At 40.9% G+C, this 21,645-nt stretch overlaps 1 protein-coding gene across 1 annotated transcript; it reads right to left on the reverse strand.

Moving 5' to 3' along the window:
• Nucleotides 1–2,483: 2,483 nt before the first annotated feature.
• On the reverse strand, nt 2,484–21,530 carry LOC122751492 (peptidyl-prolyl cis-trans isomerase FKBP8-like). Its single transcript, XM_043998563.1, is given in 3 exon segments — nt 2,484–2,567; nt 2,569–3,865; nt 21,412–21,530. Coding segments are annotated over 3 exon segments (1,500 nt in total).
• Nucleotides 21,531–21,645: the final 115 nt, after the last annotated feature.

Genomic DNA, 21,645 nt, shown 5'->3' on the forward strand with positions numbered 1-21,645 from the left:
GCATGCACTTGTGATTTGTCAGAAATACTCTGATATTTACTAGATTATCATTTAAGTCTCTTCCAGCTCTAAATTTTGCTTCTGCTTTTGACTAGCTCTGTGGCCATGGGCATATGTCCTCTTTGAGTCTCAGTTTCTTCATCTGTAAAATATAGTAACAGGGTTATGTAGTCAAAGGGTTATGTCAGGAAATGTAATTAGTTAATTAATTTAAAAAAAACCATCAGATCTGTGATTTTATTTGTATAATAAGTTCCAGGTGAGGAACTTCCTTTACCAAAGTAGATTCACACATGTGCTGCAATTTATAATCCTGGAGAATAACTTGATACACTGAGAAATTAAAGGACTTGCCCATTATATGTCAGAGATTGGATTAGAACCTAGGTTTTTCTCATTCCAGCCATTTCTCTATCCCTAATACATTTTAATTGTTGTTGTTGTTTTAATCATGTCCAACTCTTCATGACCCCATTCTTGAGGTTTTCTTAGAAAAGATTTGGGAGTGCTTTAACCTTTCCTTCTCTAGCTAATTTTATAGATGAGGAGACTGAGGCAAACAGGGTTAATGACTTACCCAGGGTCATACAGCTAGTAAGTATCTGAAGCCAGATTTGAACCCATGAAGATGAGTCTTTTGGCACTCTATCCACCATGCTACCCAGCTGCCCCAATCCGTTTTTATAGTTAATATCTGCCTCACTTTCCCTGTCTACAAAAGGGGGATCATAATGACACCTACCTCCTAGGGTTATTGTGTAGACCAAATGAGATGATCATTGTAAAGCTCTTAGCACACTGCCTGGCACAAAACATGTGCTATGTAAATGTTTGCCACTGTTATCATTGATCCTCCTCCATTGCCCAGTTCAGGCCAGATATGCTCTATTGAGTGAATGCTCCCTAAATGTGGCATACATGAATGAATGAAAAATCATTGATGAAGTGCTTTTTATGTGCCATGTAACATGGTATTAAGTGTTGGGGATACAGATAATAGATGAGTGTGACAGTCCTTGCTCTCAAGAACCTCACATTCTGCCTGGGGGCAGAAAGCACACAAGAAGCATGGAGGGAACCAAGGTTTGCTCTTGGGAAAAGGAATCCCACTCCCCTTTGAGGCAGTCCATCCCACTTTTAGATAGCTTTGGAAGTGTTTTGTTATACTGAGCTAAGGTTACCTAATGTAAAAAGGCAGCTCTTGTTTTCTGTGCAAAAGATCATGGTTTTCTGGGTCATTGATGTTTACATATATACCTCTGTTTACTGTGCTTGGTGCTTCATTATGTGTTTAGTTGGTATGAGCTTACTTGTACTTTTTTTTTTTTTTGCAGGGCAATGAGGGTTAAGTGACTTGCCCAGGGTCACACAGCTAGTAAGTGTCAAGTGTCTGAGGCTGGCTTTGAACTCAGGTCCTCCTGAATCCAGGGCCAGTGCTTTATCCACTTCACCACCTAGCTGCCCCCACTTTTTTTTTAAATAAAAGTATTTTATTATTTTCCAGTTATATGTACATTTGTTTATATAAGATTTACAATTTCAAATTTTTCTCCCTCCCTCCCCTCCTTTCCCCCCTCCCCTATATAGCAGGCAATCTGATATAGGTTATATATACATAATAACATTAAACATATTTCTTTTTTTTTCTTTTTTTGACCAGGATGGGCACTTTATTTCCTAGGCTTTCCCATTAGACAAAAGGAGGCTCCATACCTGGGTCCAGTAAACTCAAATGTGGGGGGGTGAGGAAGAGCACTCGCTGCAGGCAGAGGGCAGCACGTACTGGGCAAAGGGAGTGGGCACATGAGGATGCTTCTGCCAAGGCAAGGGGCACACTCTCCTCCCACTTAACAGAAGTCAATTCCCTGTTCACAGATGTGCCCCAGCCCCATGCCAGGCAACCCGGAGGTTAGGTCTAGGGAAGGAGGATGGAGCAGAAAGTACTTTGGGGCTGTCCTGGGCCTCTGGACTCCGGCCAGCTCAAGGGCTCCAGGCCTGGCCAATGTGCCAGGGCCTGAGCACACTAGCAGTTCCCCTTCCCTGTGGGCAGTGTGAAAATGCCCACTTCCAAGGCCCACCCAGCCCACCATCTCCATCACGACATTCTCGGCAGAGTTGGGCTGGTGCCGGAGTGCCCGTGACATACTTCCATCGGTCTACCATCCCCTCACCCGTTGGGGCTGTGTGAGATCTTCCGGCCGGCCCTGGCCAGACAGATCAGGCCCCCAGCTATCAGCCCAGCTCTGGTGGGGAGGACTGAAGAGGGAGGGAGACAGCCCCCCCCCCCCCCCCCCGCTCTGGGTGCTCTGTGTTCTTCATTTGTTCATAGGGACTGACCCAATCCTAGGTTACCGCAAGGTGGTAGATGAGCTGGGGCAGGTCAGGCTTTGGAACAAGAAAGGGACAGGGAAGATGCGGGCCGGGGGCTGGAAGGTACAGGGGAGCCCAGGCAGGCAGGAGGCGGCATCCATCTGTCTGGGCTTTCAATTTCTGGCAGCGATGACCACAGACAGAGCCACACCCCCAAGGGCTACAGCAGTTGCCCCAAAGAGCCATTTCCACGGAATGAACAGGGGGGGGGCCCTTGGCAGGGCCCTTGGTGGGCAGTCCACTGGCACCAACAGTGCCAAGCATCTTCTTGTACATGGCAGTCTCTGTGTGCCTCTGGGCAGCATGCTTTTTCACCAGCTTTGAGAGCTCTGAATGAATAGTCTTGTTGGAAGTCTCCAGTTTGAGGGCCGCTCTCAGGATGGGGATGGCCTCGGCATACTCACCTTGCTGTGCCAGCACCTTGCCCTTCTGGAACAGGGCCTTGATGTTATCTGGCTGGTGGCTGAGCGCCAGGCTGCAGGAGTTCAGGGCTGTGCTATAATGGTCCAGCTTGAGCTGTGAGGCAGCCAGGTTGTTTAGACATTTCACCTTCAGCTCCAACAGTCCTGCCTCTTCCTCTGGGCTCACATCAACTTTGGAGCTGGTACCGATGGCCTTGAGAGCCAGGTCGTAGGAGTTGGCAGCCAGGACAAAGTTGGCCCGCCGGTAGTGGGCATTCCCACACTCCCGCTTGTGGTCAGCCAGATCGATATACTCTCGCCCACTAAGCAGCTCCAGGTCAGGCCCTTCCACTGCTGTCCACAGAGCCACCTCCAGCTGAAGGGTTGAGTTGGGAGGGATGGCAGGACTCCTGCCATGAGCTCCAAAGCAGTATTTGGCATCTGTGATGATCAGGGCTGTCTCACCCACATTCATGAGCTGTACACTCAGATCCAAAGCCTGGAGAAAGTCACAATCTCCCAGGGTGAAGGTGAGGCGAGGCTGTTCCTCCACCTGTGTTCCATCATCCTCAAGAGAGACCTTCAACTGCACTGTCACATCTTGGCCCTTGCTGGGCCGCTCAGCCCCAGGCGGGGCAGCCACAAGAATCTTCTTTCTAAACAGTCCGTTACCCAATATATCCATCCACTCCTGGAGGGGGCTTTCATTCTCTGTCCCTTCAGATGTTTCAGGCTGAGGTTCAGTGGGTCCCTCATTTTGGGGTGCTCCCAGATCCTCCAAGGGGGGCAGCTCACTCTGGTCATTATCATCTTCTGCCTCTTCATCTTCAGTTCCATCTAGGACCTCAAAATGCTCACCTGCATCCAGCTGGGCAGCTCTGGAAGGTAGGGGAGAAACAGGGCCTGGTTCTGCAGTGGGGGGGGTGCAGCTTTGGAGGCCATGGTTCTTGAGGGATGCGAGGTCCCATCCCGGCTCCTCTGGGGACACATGGTACCAGCTTGGGACCCCCGGGGTCCTGCAGGCCCCCCCCTCCACCCACTCAGCAGCAGCTGCTGCTGCCAGGCCTGGGGAATCAGCTGCTCTGCAAACATTTCTGCATTAGTCGTGTTACACGAGAAGAATCACGAGCACAAAGGAAAAACCTCAAATCAGAAAACCAACAGCACCAAAACCAAAAGAAATAGTATGATCCAATCAGCATCCATATTCCACAGTTCCTTTTTTTTCTGGATTTGGAGAGCCTTTTCCATCATGAGTCCTTTTGGAACTTTCTTGTTCCGTTGGATTGATGAGAAGAATCTATCTAGTCTATCACAGTTGATCAACACATAATGTTGATGATACTGTGTATAATGTTCTTCTGGTTCTGCTCATCTTACTCATCATCAGTTCATGCAAGTCCTTCCAGGTTTCTCTGAACTCCACCTACTCATCGTTTCTTACAGCACAATAGAATTCCATTACATTCATATGCCACAACTTGTTCAGCCATTCCCCAATTGATGGACATCCCCTCATTTTCCAATTCCTTGTCACCACAAAAAGAGCAGCTATAAATATTTTTGTACATGTGGGTCCTTTTCCCTTTTTTATGATCTCTTTGGGAAAAAGACCCAGTAGTGGGATTGCTGGGTCAAAGGGTATGCCCAGCTTTATAGCCCTTTGGGCATAATTCCAAATTGCTCTCCAGAATGGTTGGATCAGTTCACAGCTCCACCAACAATGCATTAGTGTTCCAATTTTTCCACAGCTTCTCCAACATTTATTATTTTCCTTTTTTGTCATTTTAGCCAATCTGATAGGTGTCAGGTGGTACCTCAGAGTTGTTTTTATTTGCATCTCTCTAATCAATAGTGATTTTTTTATATGGCAATAGATTGCTTTGATTTCTTCATCAGAAAACTGCCTGTTCATATCCTTTGACCATTTCTCAATTGGAGAATGACTTGGATTCATATAAATTTGATTTAGTTCCCTATATATTTTAGAAATGAGACCTTTATCAAAAGTACTGGCCATAAAAATTGTTTCCCAGCTTTCTGCCTCCCTTCTAATTTTGGATGCATTGCCTCTGTTTGTACAAAACCTTTTTAATTTAATGTAATCAAAATCACCCATTTTGCATTTCATAATATTCTCTATCTCTTGTTTGGTCATAAACTGCTCTCCTTTCCAAAGATCTGAAAGGTAGATTATTCCTTCTTCTCCTAATTTACCTATGGTATCACCTCTTATGTCTAAATCATGTTTTGACCTTATTTTAGTATAAGGTGTCAGACGTTGGTCTATGCCTAATTTCTGCCATACTATCTTCCAGTTTTCCCAGCAGCTTTTGTCAAATACTGAATGCCTATCCCAGAAGCTGGGGTCTTTGGGTTTATCAAACAGTACATTACTAATGTCATTTACTACAGCTAGGTGGCACAGTGGATAAAGCACTGGGCTTGGATTCAGGAGGACCTGAGTTCAAATCTGGTCTCAGACACTTGACACTTACTAGCTGTGTGACCCTGGGCAAGTCACTTAACCCCCATGGCCCTGCCCAAAAAATAAAAAAAAAATAACATTAAACTCAAATTTGCTTCCCCTTTTAACTTCCATTTCCTAGTCATAGTTCGATTCTGTAGGGCCAAAGTGGATAATTTCTTATCCATCTGCCATGAAAATCCCTCTGATATTTGAAGACAGTGTCCATATCCTTCATCTCCCTTGCCCCCAAGTTTTCTTGTTGTTAGTCTCAACATTCTTGAATCTGGAGACAGAAGATCTGGGTTCTCACCCTTCGTATTATTACTTGTATAACCTCGGGGAAATCATTTAATTTCCAAGGGTCTCAGTTTCCTTAACTATAAATGACAGGGTTGGGTTTGATGGCCTCCCTATAATGTGATGAAATAATGGGATTTAGCAGATATTCAAAGACCCACCTGGAGATTAATCTAGATTGATTGAATCAAGTGAGAGTGATTGACTGCTGCTTTGGCAGAGGACTTGAGGAAGAACCTGACCAGGCTGGAACTCAAGACTAGATAGGCTTTCTTTTTCCTAACTTTCTGAACTCCATGTGAATACCTGTATGCTTTAATAAATGTTTAATGCCCAAAGACTGGTGCTAAAGCTTCTAATTTAAGGCAATCACACAACATAGATTTTAAACATCACAGTTAGTAGATGAATTCTAAGCTCCCTCCTGACTTTAAATTTATAAATGGATCCTTATATGAGGTTTTCAAGTTCCTCCATCATCCCTTCACCCTCCTCTTGACATGTTCCATTTTGTTAATGTTTTGAATAAAATATTTCAATCTGTTTATTTCAATTAATGTAGGCTGAAGCACTTTATGTACTTTGGCAGTCATGTTACACTACTGATATAGTAAATCCATCTTCCACTGAAGCTCTCATGGTTTTTCAGCTGCTATCAAGATATTCCTTTATCCTATACTTGTTTAGCTGAATTTTGAGCCCAAGGGCAGGATTTTATATTTCCCTCTATTAAATTTCATCTTACTGGACTTGGCCCTTTTTTTCAGACAGTTGAGATTTTTTCCATTTGTAATGTATTAGGGTTCCCAGCTTCATGTCATCCACAAATATGATGATCATTCCATTCCTTATTTAAGTAATTGATAAGATATTTGAATAGAATTAGACCCAGGGCAAAGCCCTTGCTGGAACATTTCACTAGAAATTTGCTTTCACATTAACATTGATTGATCTCCTAGTCAAAATTCTTTATATCTTGTTGGCCAATCAGTTATGAACTCATTTAATTGTTGGGTCTCTATCTCTTCATCTTATTGACCAGCTTCTCATGACTTTATCAGATGCCTTGCTGATATCCAGATAGACTAAGTTCATTGAAAACCCTGATCTTCTAGTCTGGCAACCCTGTCAAGAAAGGAAATGAAATTAGTCTGCCATGTCATCCTTACTGAACTTTTGCTTGCTTGTAGTGATCATTTCTTGCTTTACTATATGCAACATAGTGGATGGAGAGTAGGTTTAGGATTTTAAAAAACACCTAGATTTTGTTCCTTCTTCTGACATGTACTCGTTGCATGACTCTGGGAAAGTCACTTAACCATCCAGGCAATGATCTAGTATTATATGTTCTAGAGAAGATGCTGGCCTATATTGTTAAAGGAAGGTTCCTCCTCTGGAAGATCCCTATAATAGTGAAAGTATAGTTATAGTCCCTGTCCCTACATAATATAATTAAATATACAATTATCCACATCACAATTAAAAATCCATCCTAGAATTTTATGAGGAACATGTGTCAACAAGCTAACTGACTTATAAGATGCAGAATATATCTTTTCCTTCATTAAATATTGGGACAGCTTGCTAAATAGAGAGAAACTGGGGCTTAGAATTGAAAATGAGTTCACATTCACTAAGTTCAATCTTTGGCAGTCTCTCATCTATAACTTGAATAATGCTTAGCCCCTCCTAGAGTTTAAGTCCTGAGAACATCTGCATTTTACTTATTTCTAGCTCTCCTTTTGGGTATTTGTTTCCCCTTTATCTAGCTAGCAACCTGCAGAGTCCCAAGTGCTTTCACTATAATGCATGTAAAAGTATAGAGAAGGGCCTAATAATAATAGTTAAGAATGTTGTAGCACAAGCCCAGATAGCAGATTAAAGGCAACCCAGCTTACTTCTTTCAACATTAGCCACCAAAAGAACTTTAAAATAACTCCTCAAATAAAATTTTGGAGTGGAACAGCTAACAAAAGGTAGTGGTGGGACATTTTTCTGTCCTAAGAAAATTTAGGAGATTGGCAGAAGTTTATGCCACTGGAGTGGAGGTGTGTGTCTAGAGCCCACAAATGAAGGAGCAGGAACAGCAGGCACAGCAATAGCAGCAGCTACAGGAGCTCTCAGCAAAGAGACATTCTGGATCACAGTTCCAGAATAGAAAGGAGCACTGGTTGTCAGCCACAAGTTCCTTGTCTTAGTTCCAAAACAAGTGTTATTGCTTATGGCTGCAGGGGGTTAGAGGCCCTTCCTGGGTAAAGACTGGCTTGCAGACTGGGAGAGCAGTGAGCACACCTCTCCACATATCACAACACACTGAAAGCACAAAAACTCCAGACTCTCAGAACTAGCTTTGAAAACAGCAGCATGAAAAAGCCTGAAGCTTGGGACAGTGGCTCCCCACCCACAGGTGGGCAGAATCCAATTTTAACATTAAGTTCAAAGTCAAGAAATAAGTTAGAAAAATGAGCAAGCAAAACAAAAAAAAAGAATTTGATCATAAAAAGCTACTTGAGTGAAAAGGAATATCAAAACATGAACTTAGAAGAATACAACAATGTGAAAACAGATATAAAAAAAACCAGATACAATTCTTAGTCACCACAAAAAGAGCTGCTATAAATATTTTTGTTCAATTTATTTTTCTAAGACTGGGTTATTTAAGTATTTTATTTCTTTTTCTGTTAATCTGTTAATTTAAATTTTTGTAGATATTCATCCATTTCATTTAGATTGTCAAATTTATTGGCATATAATGAAGCAAAACAGCTCCTAACAATTGTCTTAATTTCAATTGGTGGTGAATTCACCCCTTTCATATTTGATAGTAGTAATTTGGTTTTCTTCTTTCCTTTTTTAATCAAATTAACCAATGGTTTATTTGTTTTGTTGGTCCCCCCCCCCATAAAACAAGCTTCTAGTTTTATCTAATAGTTCAAAGGTTTTCTTTCAATTTTATTAATCTCTACTTTGATTTTCAGGATTTCCAATTTGGCATATAAGTGGGGATTTTTAATTTGTTATTTTTCTAGTTTTTTTTAGTAGTATGCCTAATTCATTGATCTACTTTTTCTCTATTTTATTGATACAATCAATTAGAGATATAAAATTTCCCAGAAGTACTGCTCTGACTGAATCCCATAAATTTTGATATGTTGCTTCATTGTTGTAAATTTTCTTTAATGAAATTATCAATTGTTTCTATAATTTGTTCTTTACCCACTTTTAAAAATGATTAGATTTTTCAATTTTTAGTTACTTTTTGATTTCATTACCATGTCCAGTATTGAATGTAATTTTTAGTGCATTATGATCTGAAAAGAATGCAGTTGCTATTTCTGGTTTTCTGCATTTGGTTGTGAGGTTTTTATGCCCTAGGTGCCATGTACTGCTTATAAAAAGATATATTCCTTTCTATTCCCATTTAGTTTTCTGTAGAGATCTATCATATCTAAATTTTCTAGAATTTTATTCACCCCCTGAACTTCTTTCTTGTTTATTTTTTGGTTAGATTTATTTAATTATGAGAGGAGAAAGTTGAGGTCCTCCACTAGTATAGTTTTGTTATTTATTTCCTCTTGTAACTCATTCAACTTCTCCTTCAAAAATTTATATGCTATACCATTTGGTGCATATATGTTTAGTATTGATATGACCTCATTGTCTATGCTACCTTTCACCAAAATATAGTTTTATTCTTTATCTCCTTTAATTAGATATATTTTTGCTTTTGCTTTGTTTTAAATCATGATCACTACCCTTGCTTGTTTTGCTTCAGCTGAAGCATAATAGAATCTGTTCCAACCCCTTACCTTTGTATCTCTCTGTTCAGATGTGATTCTCATAAAACTATATATTATAGGATTTTGGTTTTTAATCCATTCTGTTATCTGCTTCTGTTTTATGGGTGAATTCATCCCATTCACATTTATAGTTATGATAGCTAACTGTATTTCCCTCCATGCTGTTTTTCACTTGTTTATTCCCCTCATTCTCTTACCCCAACCCTTTCCCTCCTCATAAATGTTTTACTTCTAATCACCACCTTCCCCAATATTCCCTCTCTTTTATCAGTTTCCCCCTCCCCTTTGTATTATCTCCATCCCTTTTTTACTTCCTTATAGGGTAAGATAAATTTTTATATCCAACTGAATGTGAATGTTATTTCTTCTTTGAGACAATTTTGATGAAAGATTGTTTTTGTTTTTTGTTGTTGTTGTTTGTTTGTTTTTATGGGTCAAGGAGGCTTAAGTGACTTGCGCAGGGTCACACAGCTAGTAAGTGTCAGGTGTCTGAGGCCAGATTTGAACTCAGGTCCTCCTGAATCCAGGGCCAGTGCTTTATCTACTGTGCCACCTAGCTGTCCTGAGAGTAAGGTTTAAATTTTGCCCACCATCCACCCTCGGCATTTCTGCCTTCATCATAATAACTTTCATACCTCTTTTATGTGGGATAATTTACCCTGTTCAATTTCCTTCCTTTTTCCAGTCCAATTTCTTTCTCACCACTTTATTTATTTTTTGGGTGGGGGGGGTGCCATCCCATCAGAGTCATCTTATTTCCATACCTTCTGTCTATATGTTTCTTCTAGTTGCTCTTATGAGTAATAAAATAGTTAAGTGTTACAAATATGATTTTGCCATGTAGAAATATAAACAGTTTAACCTTATTGAATTTCTTATGTTTTTTTCTTGTTCCTTTTTTTTACCTTATTATATTTCTCTTGAGTCTTGTATTTGGAGGTAATTTTTTTCTTATTCAGCTCTGATCTTCCAATTAGAAATGCTTAAAAGTTCTCTATTTCATTAAATATCCATTTGCCCGCTGAAAGATTATATTTAATTTTGCTGCATAGGTGATTCTTGGTTGTAAACCTAACTCCTTTGCCTTCTAGTATATCATATTCCAAGCCTTCCAGTTCTTTAATGTGGTAGCTTCCAAATTCTGTGTAATTCTGATTGTAGTTCCATGATATTTTCATTGTTTCTTTTTGGCTGCTTGAAATATTTTCTCCTTGATCCATGAATTTCACAATGTTGTTCTTGGGAGTTTAGCTTTTGGGATCTCTGTCAGGCAGTGACCAGTGGATTCTTTAAATTTCTATTTTGCCCTTTGGTTCTAATATGTCAGGGCAGTTTTACTTGATAATTTCTTGAAAGATACTTTTCAGGATTTTTTTTTTTGATCCTGGCTTTCAGGTAGTCTGATAGTTCTTATATTATTTCTCTTGGATCTATTTTCTAGGTCAGTTATTTTTACAATGAGAAATTTTCCATTTTCTTCAATTTAAAAAAAACTTTTTTGGTTTAGTTTTTATTGTATCTTAATGTTTCATAGTCATTAGTTTCCACTTGTTCAGTTCTAATTTTTAAGAAATTATTTTCTTCAGTGAGCTTTTCCACTTTTCCTTTTCCACTTGACCAATTCTGTTCTTATGGAGTTCTTTTCCTTGGTAAATTTTTGTATATCCTTTCCCATGTTGCTAACTCTTTTTTTATGACTCTATTGTATTACTCTCATTTTTTTCCCCATTTTTTTACTCTAATTCTCTAATTTGCTTTTAAAAATCCTTTAAAAACTCTCCCAGGAATTCTTTTTTTGGCCTGAGACCAAGCTTTACTATACTTTGAGGCTTGACATGTAGCCATTTTGGCACTATTGTCCTCTTCTAAGTTTATGCCTTGGTCCTCCCTATCACCACAGTAACTCATCTCCCCCCCCCCCCCCCTTCCTTTTTTAGGTGATGTGGTGTTTTTATGTGAGAGTTTGGCTCTAGTCCTGGTACTGTCCCAAGTTTTTGTGCTGGTGTTCTGGGTTTCACTGCTGACTTTCACTGGGCTTCAGGGCTTAGCTGCTTGTTTTCTCTGTCAGGTAGACTTCCCATCTGGCTTGTGCTTGGTGGGGGGTGGAGCCTCCCTGTTGTCCTCCACTGGGCATGGGGTTTAGCTGCTGGCCTGCTCCAGGGGTGGGGCTTTGTTCTTGGTTGCTATAGTAGCAGCATCTTTGTTACTAGAGGCTAGCCTTGGAAGAGGGACTTTATTGCTGCTCTGCCCCAGGGGTGGTGCCCTGATGCCGGATTGTTAAGGAAACAGGGCTTCTCTGCTAGCAGTCCATGGAGGAGTAATTTTGTTGCAGATTTGCTCAAGGGTTGAGGCCCCCGATGCTGAGTTACTATGGAAACAGAATCTCTCTGCTGATAGTCCCTATGGATGGGATCTCACTGTTGGCCAGCCTCGGGGTAGGGCTTCACTACTGGTCAGTAGTGGGGTAAAGGCTTCCCTGGTAGCTTGTACTGACAGTGGGGTAGTGGGGTGGGGCCTTACTGTGCAGCTCAGCCCACTCTCTTGCCTAGCAGGCTTCTGGCTTGCAGAAGGATGGGCCCTTGCTGGTGGATTGCCTCAAGCTTAGAGCCTTACTGTAGGCATCCTGCTGTAAGGCTGGCTGCTGCTCTTGGACCTCACTCCCCTCCCATACCAGTAAAACAGACCTTTCCTGCTGCACTGGTAAGCTGCTTCCCTGCTTCTGCACCAATTCTTAGGCAGCTTTCTAGTTGTTTGAAGGGGAAATTTGGGAGAGCATCAGAGGATTCCTTCATTGATCCACTATCTTGGCACTGGAAGTCCCAAAATAGCATCTTTTTTTGGGGGGGGGGGTGAGGCAATTGGGGTTAAGTGACTTGCCCAGGGTCACATAGCTAGTAAGTGTCAAGTGTCTGAGGCTGGATTTGAACTCAGGTCCTCCTGAACCCAAGGCCAGTGCTTTATCCACTGTGCCACCTAGCTGCCCCTCCAAAGCAGCATCTTAAAAACAGAATTGGCCTAATGGTGAAAGAGACACAAAAATTCACTGAAGAAAAGAACTACTTAAAAAGCAGAATAGGCTGAAAGTAAAAAAGGGTAAAAAAATTCACTGAAGAAAATAATTCTTCAAAAATTAGAATCGAGCAAGTGGAAGGTAATGACTCTTAGAGACATCAAAAAAAAATCCACAGTAATACAAAGTCGAAAATGAAAAAAATAGAATAAAATATGAAATATCTCATTGGGAAAACAACTGGTCTGGAAAATAGGCCAAGGAGAGATAATTTAAGAATTATTGGAATACCTGAAAGCCATGATCAAAGAAAGAGCCTAGATACCATATTTCAAGAAATTAACAAGGAAAACTGCCCTTAGATCCAGAGGGTAAACATAGAAATGGAAAGAATCCATTGATCATCTCCTGAAAAAGATCCGAAAATGAAAACTCCCAGGAATATTATAGCCAAATCCCAGAGCTCCTAGGTCAAAGAGAAAATGCTTCAAATAGCCAGAAATAAACAATTCAAATATTGTGAGGCCACAGTCAGGATAACACAAGATTTAGCAGCTTCCATGTTAAAGAAGTAGAGGGCTTGGAATATTTTGAAGGCAAGGGAGCTAGGGCACAAGCAAGAACAACCTACTTAGCAAAATTGAGTGTAATTGTTTAGGGGGAAAATAGATATTTAATAAAAAGAGAGGGATTTCAAACATTTTTGATGAAAAGATCAGAGCTGAATAGAAAATTCAAATACAAAACTCAAGAGAAACATAAAAAGATAAAGAGGAAAGGGAAATTGTAAGGGATTCAATAAGGTTAAACTGTTTCCATTCTTACATGGGAGGAGTGATACTTGTCACTCCTAAGAACTTTATCATTACTTAGGGCAGTTAAAAGGAATTTACATAGACAGAGCATGAGTGTGAGTTGATTATGTTGTAATGATATCAAAAAATGAAGAGATGAAAAAGAGGAGGAGGAAGGCAGAGGTAGAATGGGGAAATTTTTTATACATAAAAGAGGCATACAAGGAAGAGCTTTTACACTGGGTGGGGAAATGGGGGACAATGTTTGAATTTCACTTTCATTAAAATCTTTTCAAAGAGGGAAGAACACACACACATTTATGGGTATGTATACACACACACTTAGTTGTATATAGAAATATAACTTACCCAAGAGGAAATAGGAGGGGAAAGATATAAGAGAAAGTTGGGGGTGGGGATGATAATAGGAGGGCAGATTAAGGAAGGCAGTGGTTAGAAGCAAAAGAGACTTTTGAAGAGGAACAGGATAAAAGAGAGAGAGAAGAAGAAACAGAAGAAAATGGGATGGAGGGAAAAACACAGTAATCATCTCTGCTTCCTGGCCTCCTTCAAATCCTAAGGAAAATCCTATTTTCTACAGGAAACCTTATTCTCTCCCTCTTAATTCTGCTGTCTTCTTTCTGTTGATTCTCTCCAATTTCTCCTGTCTAAAGCTTGTTTTTATGTAGCTGTTTGCACGCCATCTCCCTCATTAGACTGTGAGCTCCTTGAACGTGGGGGCTGTTTTTTTTTTCTTTGCATCCCAGCACCTAACACATAGTAGGCATTTAATAAATGCTAGTTGACTGACTGGTTAACTCTTTTTAAATGCATAAAATAGTATTACAAAGGGAAACAACTATATTGTGTAACACTGACTACCCTTGCCCCCATTGACTGAAGGTCAGGTATGTGACATGTCACCCTTCCCCCAGGGTTTTCCAGTATCCTTAAGGGAATTTTTGAGGTGTCTAGGCTCTGTGCCAATGGCTTTACCCCCCAGCAATGATATTCCCTCAGTTCTAGGAGAGAGCTTATCCAGAATTGGATTTGGCATTTTTTGGGGGGAAGGGGTCCAGAATACACTAATTTTTAGGGGATAGGGATTGGAGTCTAGGCTACATTGTTGTTGTCATTGTTTTTTAGTTCTTCTTCTTCTTCTTCTTCTTCTTCTCCTTCTCCTTCTCCTCCTTCTCCTTCTCCTTCTTCTTCTTCTTCTTCTTCTTCTTCTTCTTCTTCTTCTTCTTCTTCTTCTTCTTCTTCTTCTTCATTCTGGGGAGCAGACTGCACATAAGCACTAGTACATGGTATCATCCTAGTCAGTCACAGCCTTCTCTGGAACTATGGTTCATTACTCTTTCTGCATTGGCACCCCCGACTTACCACATAAGGCATCAGTACAATACTCTGAAATCACTCTACAGCCATTCATAAGTCTATCTCCAGAAAGAGTAGGTTGACTCTTTACCATGTGAAGGAAGAGGCATTTGCATGTGAGTTTATAAAGCATTTTTCTTAGCCAGGCATTGTGCAATTTGGGGCTAGATTGGGCAGAGTCACATTAGTCACAGGAAGCTTTTCAGTGGAGCAAGAGAGACTGAACCTAGAGAGTAGAGCTTTGGTAAGAGAAAAGCTATGGGTAAGGCTGCTTGTAGCAGTGATCCTCTGTTTTAGAAGAAAAAGGAAACCCTGACTGCCTGATACTGGAAAGTGACCATCCTGCATGGAGAATTGATATCATATTGCTTGCCTACTTGATCTGATGAATGATTACATTCAGCTGGTTATGTTTTGCAAAGGCTACAATCATATAGTTGTCTCCAAATGTACCAGTTTTTTTTAAGTCAGCAATGTATTTTTCAAAGGGAATATCGTCCTCTCTAAAAGGCTCAAAGTCTTTTTTTTTTTTTTTTAGTGAGGCAATTGGGGTTAAGTGACTTGTCCAGGGTCACAGATCTAGTAAGTGTTAAGTGTCTGAGGCCGGATTTGAACTCATGTACTCCTAACTCCAGGACCAGTGTTCTATCCAACTGCGGCACCTAGCTGCCCCAAATTCTTTTTTATGATTGAGCATATAATCAGTAGTTTCTTGTCTGTGTTTGAAATGGTTTCTAGAATGACCTTCTAACTGGTCTCCAAGGGTTCTAAAAAAACCAATTTCCATCCCCTGATACCTTACAGAATTTGAGTCCCAGGGCTTGCAATTGAGTGGTAGGGTGTTCAAAATGGAACTGCCTATTGCCTCTGGGCTTTGTTAGGGTTCTTTGCTCTTTAGCAGCTGCTATTGTTAGGGTTTTATTTGAAATTTCTTTACCTATAAATGATGCAGGCTTTACATGGGAACAATGAATCCAAGATTCTTTTTCTCCAATTTTAATAGCAGTAGGAGTTGTCAATAATACCTGAAAAGGTCCCTCCCAAGCGGGCTGGGTCCCACTGGTTCGCTGAAAATTCTTAATATATACATTGTCTTCAGGACTTAAATCATGCAGGGAAAAATCTAAAGGACCAGCTTGTACAGCAACTCCTGAGTCCAGTTGGGTTGAATAGTAAGCTATGGGGCATTGGGTGGGCCCAATGATTAAGTCAGAACTCCAGAAGCCTCCCCTCTTTGCTCATGCACAGAGAGAGTGAAGGGCTTACTGTAATCTGGGAGGCCTAGGACGGGTGTTGATAATAGGGCCTGTTTCAATTCTTTTAAAGCTCAGAGATGTTGGGTTTCCATCTGCAAAGGCTATGGAACATTATTTTTTGTTAAGGATATCAGGGGTATAGTAAGCTCCCCGAAAGAAGGGATCTACTGTCTATAGAACCCTGTAGCTCCCCAAATGGCTCTTAACTGCTTCTTAGTAGTTGGGGAAGAAAGTTATTGAATGGCCTGGACTCACTTAGAAGAGACAAAGTGAGTTCCAGCAGCCAGAATGAAACCTAAATATTCTACCTGGGGCAAGCACCATTGTACCTTTGACTTAGAAACCTTGTAGCCTCTCTTGTGTACCTCTAATAATAAGTGACAGCTATCTTCCTGATAGATTTCAGCATTAGGGGAAGCTAAAAGTAAGTCATCAACATATTATACTAAAGTGGAGCCTTTAAAGGTAATGGAGGCCAGATCCTGTTGTTAAATATGGGAAAATAATGTAGGACTGTCTACAAATCCCTGTGGGAGTCTAGTCCAGGTCCACTATGTATTTTTTTCAGGTGAAAGAAAATAAATATTGGAAGTCCTCATGCACTGGTATGGAGAAAAAGGCAGAGCAGAGGTCTACTACCGTGAAGCATGTAGCATCACATGGGATGGAAGAAACTATTGTGGCAGGGTTAGGGACTATGGCATGTCTCGGTATAACATAAGAGTTTATCGCTCTAAGATCTTGTACGAAATGATAAACAGGTTTACCATCTGGCCCAGGCTTGGGTTTTTTAACTGGCAAAATGGGAGTATTGCATGGAGAATGTTGGCATGGAACAATAATACTCTGGCTTTTCAAAGCCTCAATTATAGGAGTGATTCCTTCTATAGCTTCTTTAGACAATGGATACTGTGGAATGGATGGGGGTGGTCCCCCTTTAACTTTAAAGGTAACAGGCATGGCAGATTTAAGGAGCCCCACTTCAGTAGAGGATGGGGCCCATAGGGACTCAGGAATTTCAGAGGGGATTTTGGGATGTATCCCCTACTGTTCCTTGAGCATCTGTAATCAAAATTGGTAATAAATGAACAGTATCCTCTGGCAATTGTAGGGAGACAGCCTCATCTGGAGCACAAGATATGGTTGCTCTAAGTTTACAAAGGAGATCACGACCTAATAGATTTACAGGGGCATCAGGCATAAGTAAGAATGAATGTTCTACTGTTAAAAGCCCCATAGATACTATGCAAAGGGTTAATTCTGCCACTCTTTGGGCTTTTCCCGGGACTCCTACCACATTTAAAGATCCTACAGCTTTACATCCAGGGTCTGGTTTACTCACTAATACTGATTTAGAGGCTCCTGTGTCTAATAGACAATCATAATACTTGTCCCCAACTTTGAGGGTCACATGGGGTTCGTTACTCTGGGGAGGTGAATGGATTGGTATAAGGGGGTTAATATATTCAGGGTCTGGAAAAGTAAAGCTTTTTGTATTTATTTTCCATCCCTCCCCTTTGTCTCATTAATGCTGTGCCCCACCCTGAGGGAGTCCATGATTACCCTGATCCTGGTTCTGTCCTTCTGTACCTCTGATAGGGTCTACAGTTATTATGATTCTGTCTCTCTGTATCCCCCCTTGCTCAGGGTCACACAGCTAGTAAGTTTCAAGTGTCTGAGGCCGGATTTGAACTCAGGTATTCCTGAATCCAGGGCCGGTGCTTTATCCACTGCGCCACCTAGCCACCCCTCCAGTGCTATTTAAATGTTAACTACTAGTTGATTCTTAGAGAAGTGTGCCTTAGTGTATACACTTTGAGTATCTAGTACACTGGTATGAACCTCTTGCTGTCTCAACTAGATTTCTGTGGATTCTGTTGTAACAAGCAGATGGGTCTGTGAGGAGCAAAGTTGTTTCACTAGTTCTGATTTCTTTCTACTCCTTGCTTCCTCTTGGACAGAAGTCTATTTGTGGACCTAAGGGGGAGAATGTGAGAAATAATTCACTTGGACCCCTACTCTATTCCAATTAGTATTAATCAATTTGCTATGGTTCCATAGGGTTCTATATATTAAGCCCCAGAGCTGTAAGCTGAAGGTGGTAAGTTCACTTGCTTAATCATAGAAAGCTAACTAGAGGCCCTCCTCTCTTGTTTTTCCTTATCATGGGGACCAAGCTCATTGTGGTGGAAGTGACTCAGGGGCATGGAAAGTCCTCCAATTTATCTTTATACCTCTAGACCACTCTCTTGTCCAACATGAGCAAGTGACCATCTCATGACCATCCAGTCAGTGGAGATGCCTCCTGCTTTGCCTAACCCATGATCCTGCTGACATATCATTTTTGCTTATTTTAGTTTATGTACCATATATATGTCAACCAATGGAATTCTGTATTTTGCATAGATGCTTTAGAAAATCCAGGTAATAGATCTGGTATCAAACCTTATAAAAACAAGGTCCTGGAAGGAGGCATCTTAGATCATGAGGAAGATCTGAGGTCCACTACATTAGAGGGGAGTATGAACCCTTTAATAAAGTGCCATTGGCTCAGAGCTCTGCCTCAGTCTCTCTTTTTTAAAAAAAATTGTGTTTTTTGGTGAGGCAATTGGGGTAAGTGACTTGCCCAGGGTCACACAGCTAGTAAGAATCTGAGGCTGGATTTGAACTCAGGTCCTCCCGACTACAGGGCTGGTGTTCTATTCACGAAATCACCTATCTGCCCCTATAATATACTTTTAAGTTTAGTTACTTTCTTAAATGTAGGCAATGAACAAAACAAGAATTAGTTTGTTGCTTTGATGTGTATCATTTGTTGATTTTTGTGGCATAAATGCTCAGACTGAAAATTTGACAACAAGAGCTGATGTTGAACATACACCTGGCTGATGAGAAATTTCTAGTGGTCACCAAATTTATTGACACAACTTTTGTTGACATAAGCAATTTTTACACCTTGGGTAAGAGGTAGATATATGATTTGACCAAGGTGTCACTGATACTAAATGGCATAATTGGGGTATGAATTCAGGTTCTGTGATTCTAAGTTCAGCAATCCTTCTATGCATACTGCCCTATTATCTCCCTGGTCTTCTTTAGGCCACACATTCCCTTTTCTTCAATCAAAAGTCATCAGCCATTGAATCTTTTCCCTTTAACATCCTGGTCACTGTCCTCTGGAAACAATGAAGCTAGGTGACACTGGATAGAGCTCCAGGCCTGGAGTCAGAAATCTGATCATTTAAGTTTTTTCTGTCTCTAAATTTTGGTTCTGCCTTTGACTTGCTCTGTAGCCATGGGCATATGTCCTCTTTGAGTCTCAGTTTCTTCATTTGTAAAATATAGTAACAGGACCTCAAAGGGTTATGTCAGGAAATGTAATTAGTTAATTCATTAACAAAAACATCAGATCTGTGATTTTATTTGGATAATAAGTTCCAGGTGAGGAACTTCCTTTACCAAAGTAGATTCACACATGTGCTGCAATTTATAGTCCTGGAGAATTACTTGATACAATGAAAAATTAAGGGACTTGCCCCTTTTATGTTAGAGGTTGGATTAGAACCCAGGTTTTCCTCATTCTAGCTATTTTTCTATCCCTAATACATTTTAATTGTTGTTGTCACGTTGTTTTGATCATGTCCAACTCTTCATGACCCCATTTTTGGGGTTTTCTTAGAAAAGATTTGGGAGTGCTTTAACATTTCCTTCTCTAGCTAATTTTACAGATGAGGAGACTGAGGCAAACAGGGTTAAATAGCTAGTAAGTATCTGGAGCCAGATTTGAACCCATGAAGATGAGTCTTTTGGCACTCTATCCACCATGCCACCCAGTTGCCCCAATCCATTTTTTTGGTAATATCTGCCTCACTTTCCCTGTCTACAAAAGGGGAATCATAATGACACCTACCTCCCAGGGTTATTGTGTAGATCAAATGAGATGATCATTGTAAAGCTCTTAGCACACTGCCTGGCACAAAACATGTGCTATGTAAATGTTTGCCACTGTTATCATTGATCCTCCTCCATTGCCCAGTTCAGGCCAGATATGCTCTATTGAGTGAATGCTCCCTAAATGTGGCATACATGAATGAATGAAAAATCATTGATGAAGTGCTTATTATGTGCCATGTAACATGGTATTAAGTGTTGGGGATACAGATAATAGATGAGTGTGACAGTCCTTGCTCTCAAGAACCTCACATTCTGCCTGGGGGCAGAAAGCACACAAGAAGCATGGAGGGAACCAAGGTTTGCTCTTGGGAAAAGGAATCCATTCCTCTTTGAGGCAGTCCATCCCACTTTTAGATAACTTTGGAAGTGTTTTGTTATACTGAGCTAAGGTTACCTAATGTAAAAAGGCAGCTCTTGTTTTCTGTGCAAAAGATCATGGTTTTCTGGGTCATTGATGTTTACATATATACCTCCTGTTTACTGTGCTTGGTGCTTCATTATGTGTTTAGTTGGTATGAGCTTCCTTGTACTTTAAACAGACTGCCCTGCACCTCCTGTACTCTGTCTGACTTCCATGGTCTTAACCTGCCCCTGTTCAAGTTGGGACAGGGGCACACAGCCAGAATCAGAGAAATGGTGAAAAAAGAAAGGGAGAAAACAAGTGGACACTGGCTGGGAGGGTATAAATGATATTGTGTAACACTGACTACCCTTGCCCCCATTGACTGAAGGTCAGGTATGTCACATGTCACCCCTCCCGCAGGGTTTTCCAGTATCCTTAAGGGAATTTTTGAAGTGACTAGGCTCTGTGCCAGTGGCTTTACCCCCCAGCAATGAATGATGTTCCCTCAATTCTAGGAGAGAGTTTATCCAGAATTGGATTTGGAATTTTTTTTTGGGGGGGGTCCAGAAAACACTAATTTTTAGGGGATAGGGATTGGAGTCTAGGCTACAGTGTTGTCATTGTTTTTTAGTTCTTCTTTGTTCTGGGGAGCAGACTGCCCATAAGCACTAGTACATAGTAGCGTCCTAGTGAATCACAGCCTTCTCTGGAACTACGGTTCCTATTTTGCTTCTGACATATGCCTTTTGAAGGAGTCAGCATGTTATGTATAGTGGATTAAGTGCTAGATTTGAAGTTAGGAAGACCTGAATTCAAATCCTATCTCTGATACTCGATATGTAGCAGTCAGCATCACATAGTTTCTCTAAGCCTTAATTTTCTCATATATAAAATCAGAATATCGGAGTAGGTGGCCTCTAAACTCCCTTCTAGCTCTTAATCTAGAATTCTGTCTCTACCTTTTTAAACCAGACAGGCTTGAGAATAGAGAGAACTATAAAACCAGATGTTGAAGTAAATGGTTCCCATGGCTTCCTGATTATTAAGGGTCTAATGCAGTGATGGGTATAGAGACTCACCAAGGACTGTTGATTTTAGAAGTTCCTATTGACTGTGATGAAGGCATTATTGAAAGAATTTCACAATGCTGGGAATTCTTTTAGGAATGCAAAGCCCTAGAGAATGTTTTTGGAAAGAAGAATGAAGCTGGTGCTTTCTGTGTTCTGCTTGAAATCCTAGAGCCTTTCTAAATCAGCCTAGAGATACCTGGAAAGGGAAGGAGAGGGGGTATTTGGAATTAGTTAGGAAAACTTTACTGTTGACCGGAAATCAGAGGTACACAAAGTCTGTAGGCAGGATGGACTGCGGGATATGCAAGCTGACTGCTGAAGAATGAGACACCATCCTTTTCAGTGAGCAGCTGGCATGGTCTTGGCTGTCATCACTCAAGCAATACATCCAGAGAACACCTACTCTGGACAATTCCTGCTTATTTTCAGGGGGCTGTATCCATATGGCTTACTTAGGAGGCTTGTTGTGAGGATCCAATGAGATACTATGTAAAATTCTTCAA

Source organism: Dromiciops gliroides, chromosome 1 (assembly GCF_019393635.1).
Source record: "Dromiciops gliroides isolate mDroGli1 chromosome 1, mDroGli1.pri, whole genome shotgun sequence".
NCBI classification, from domain to species: domain Eukaryota; kingdom Metazoa; phylum Chordata; class Mammalia; order Microbiotheria; family Microbiotheriidae; genus Dromiciops; species Dromiciops gliroides.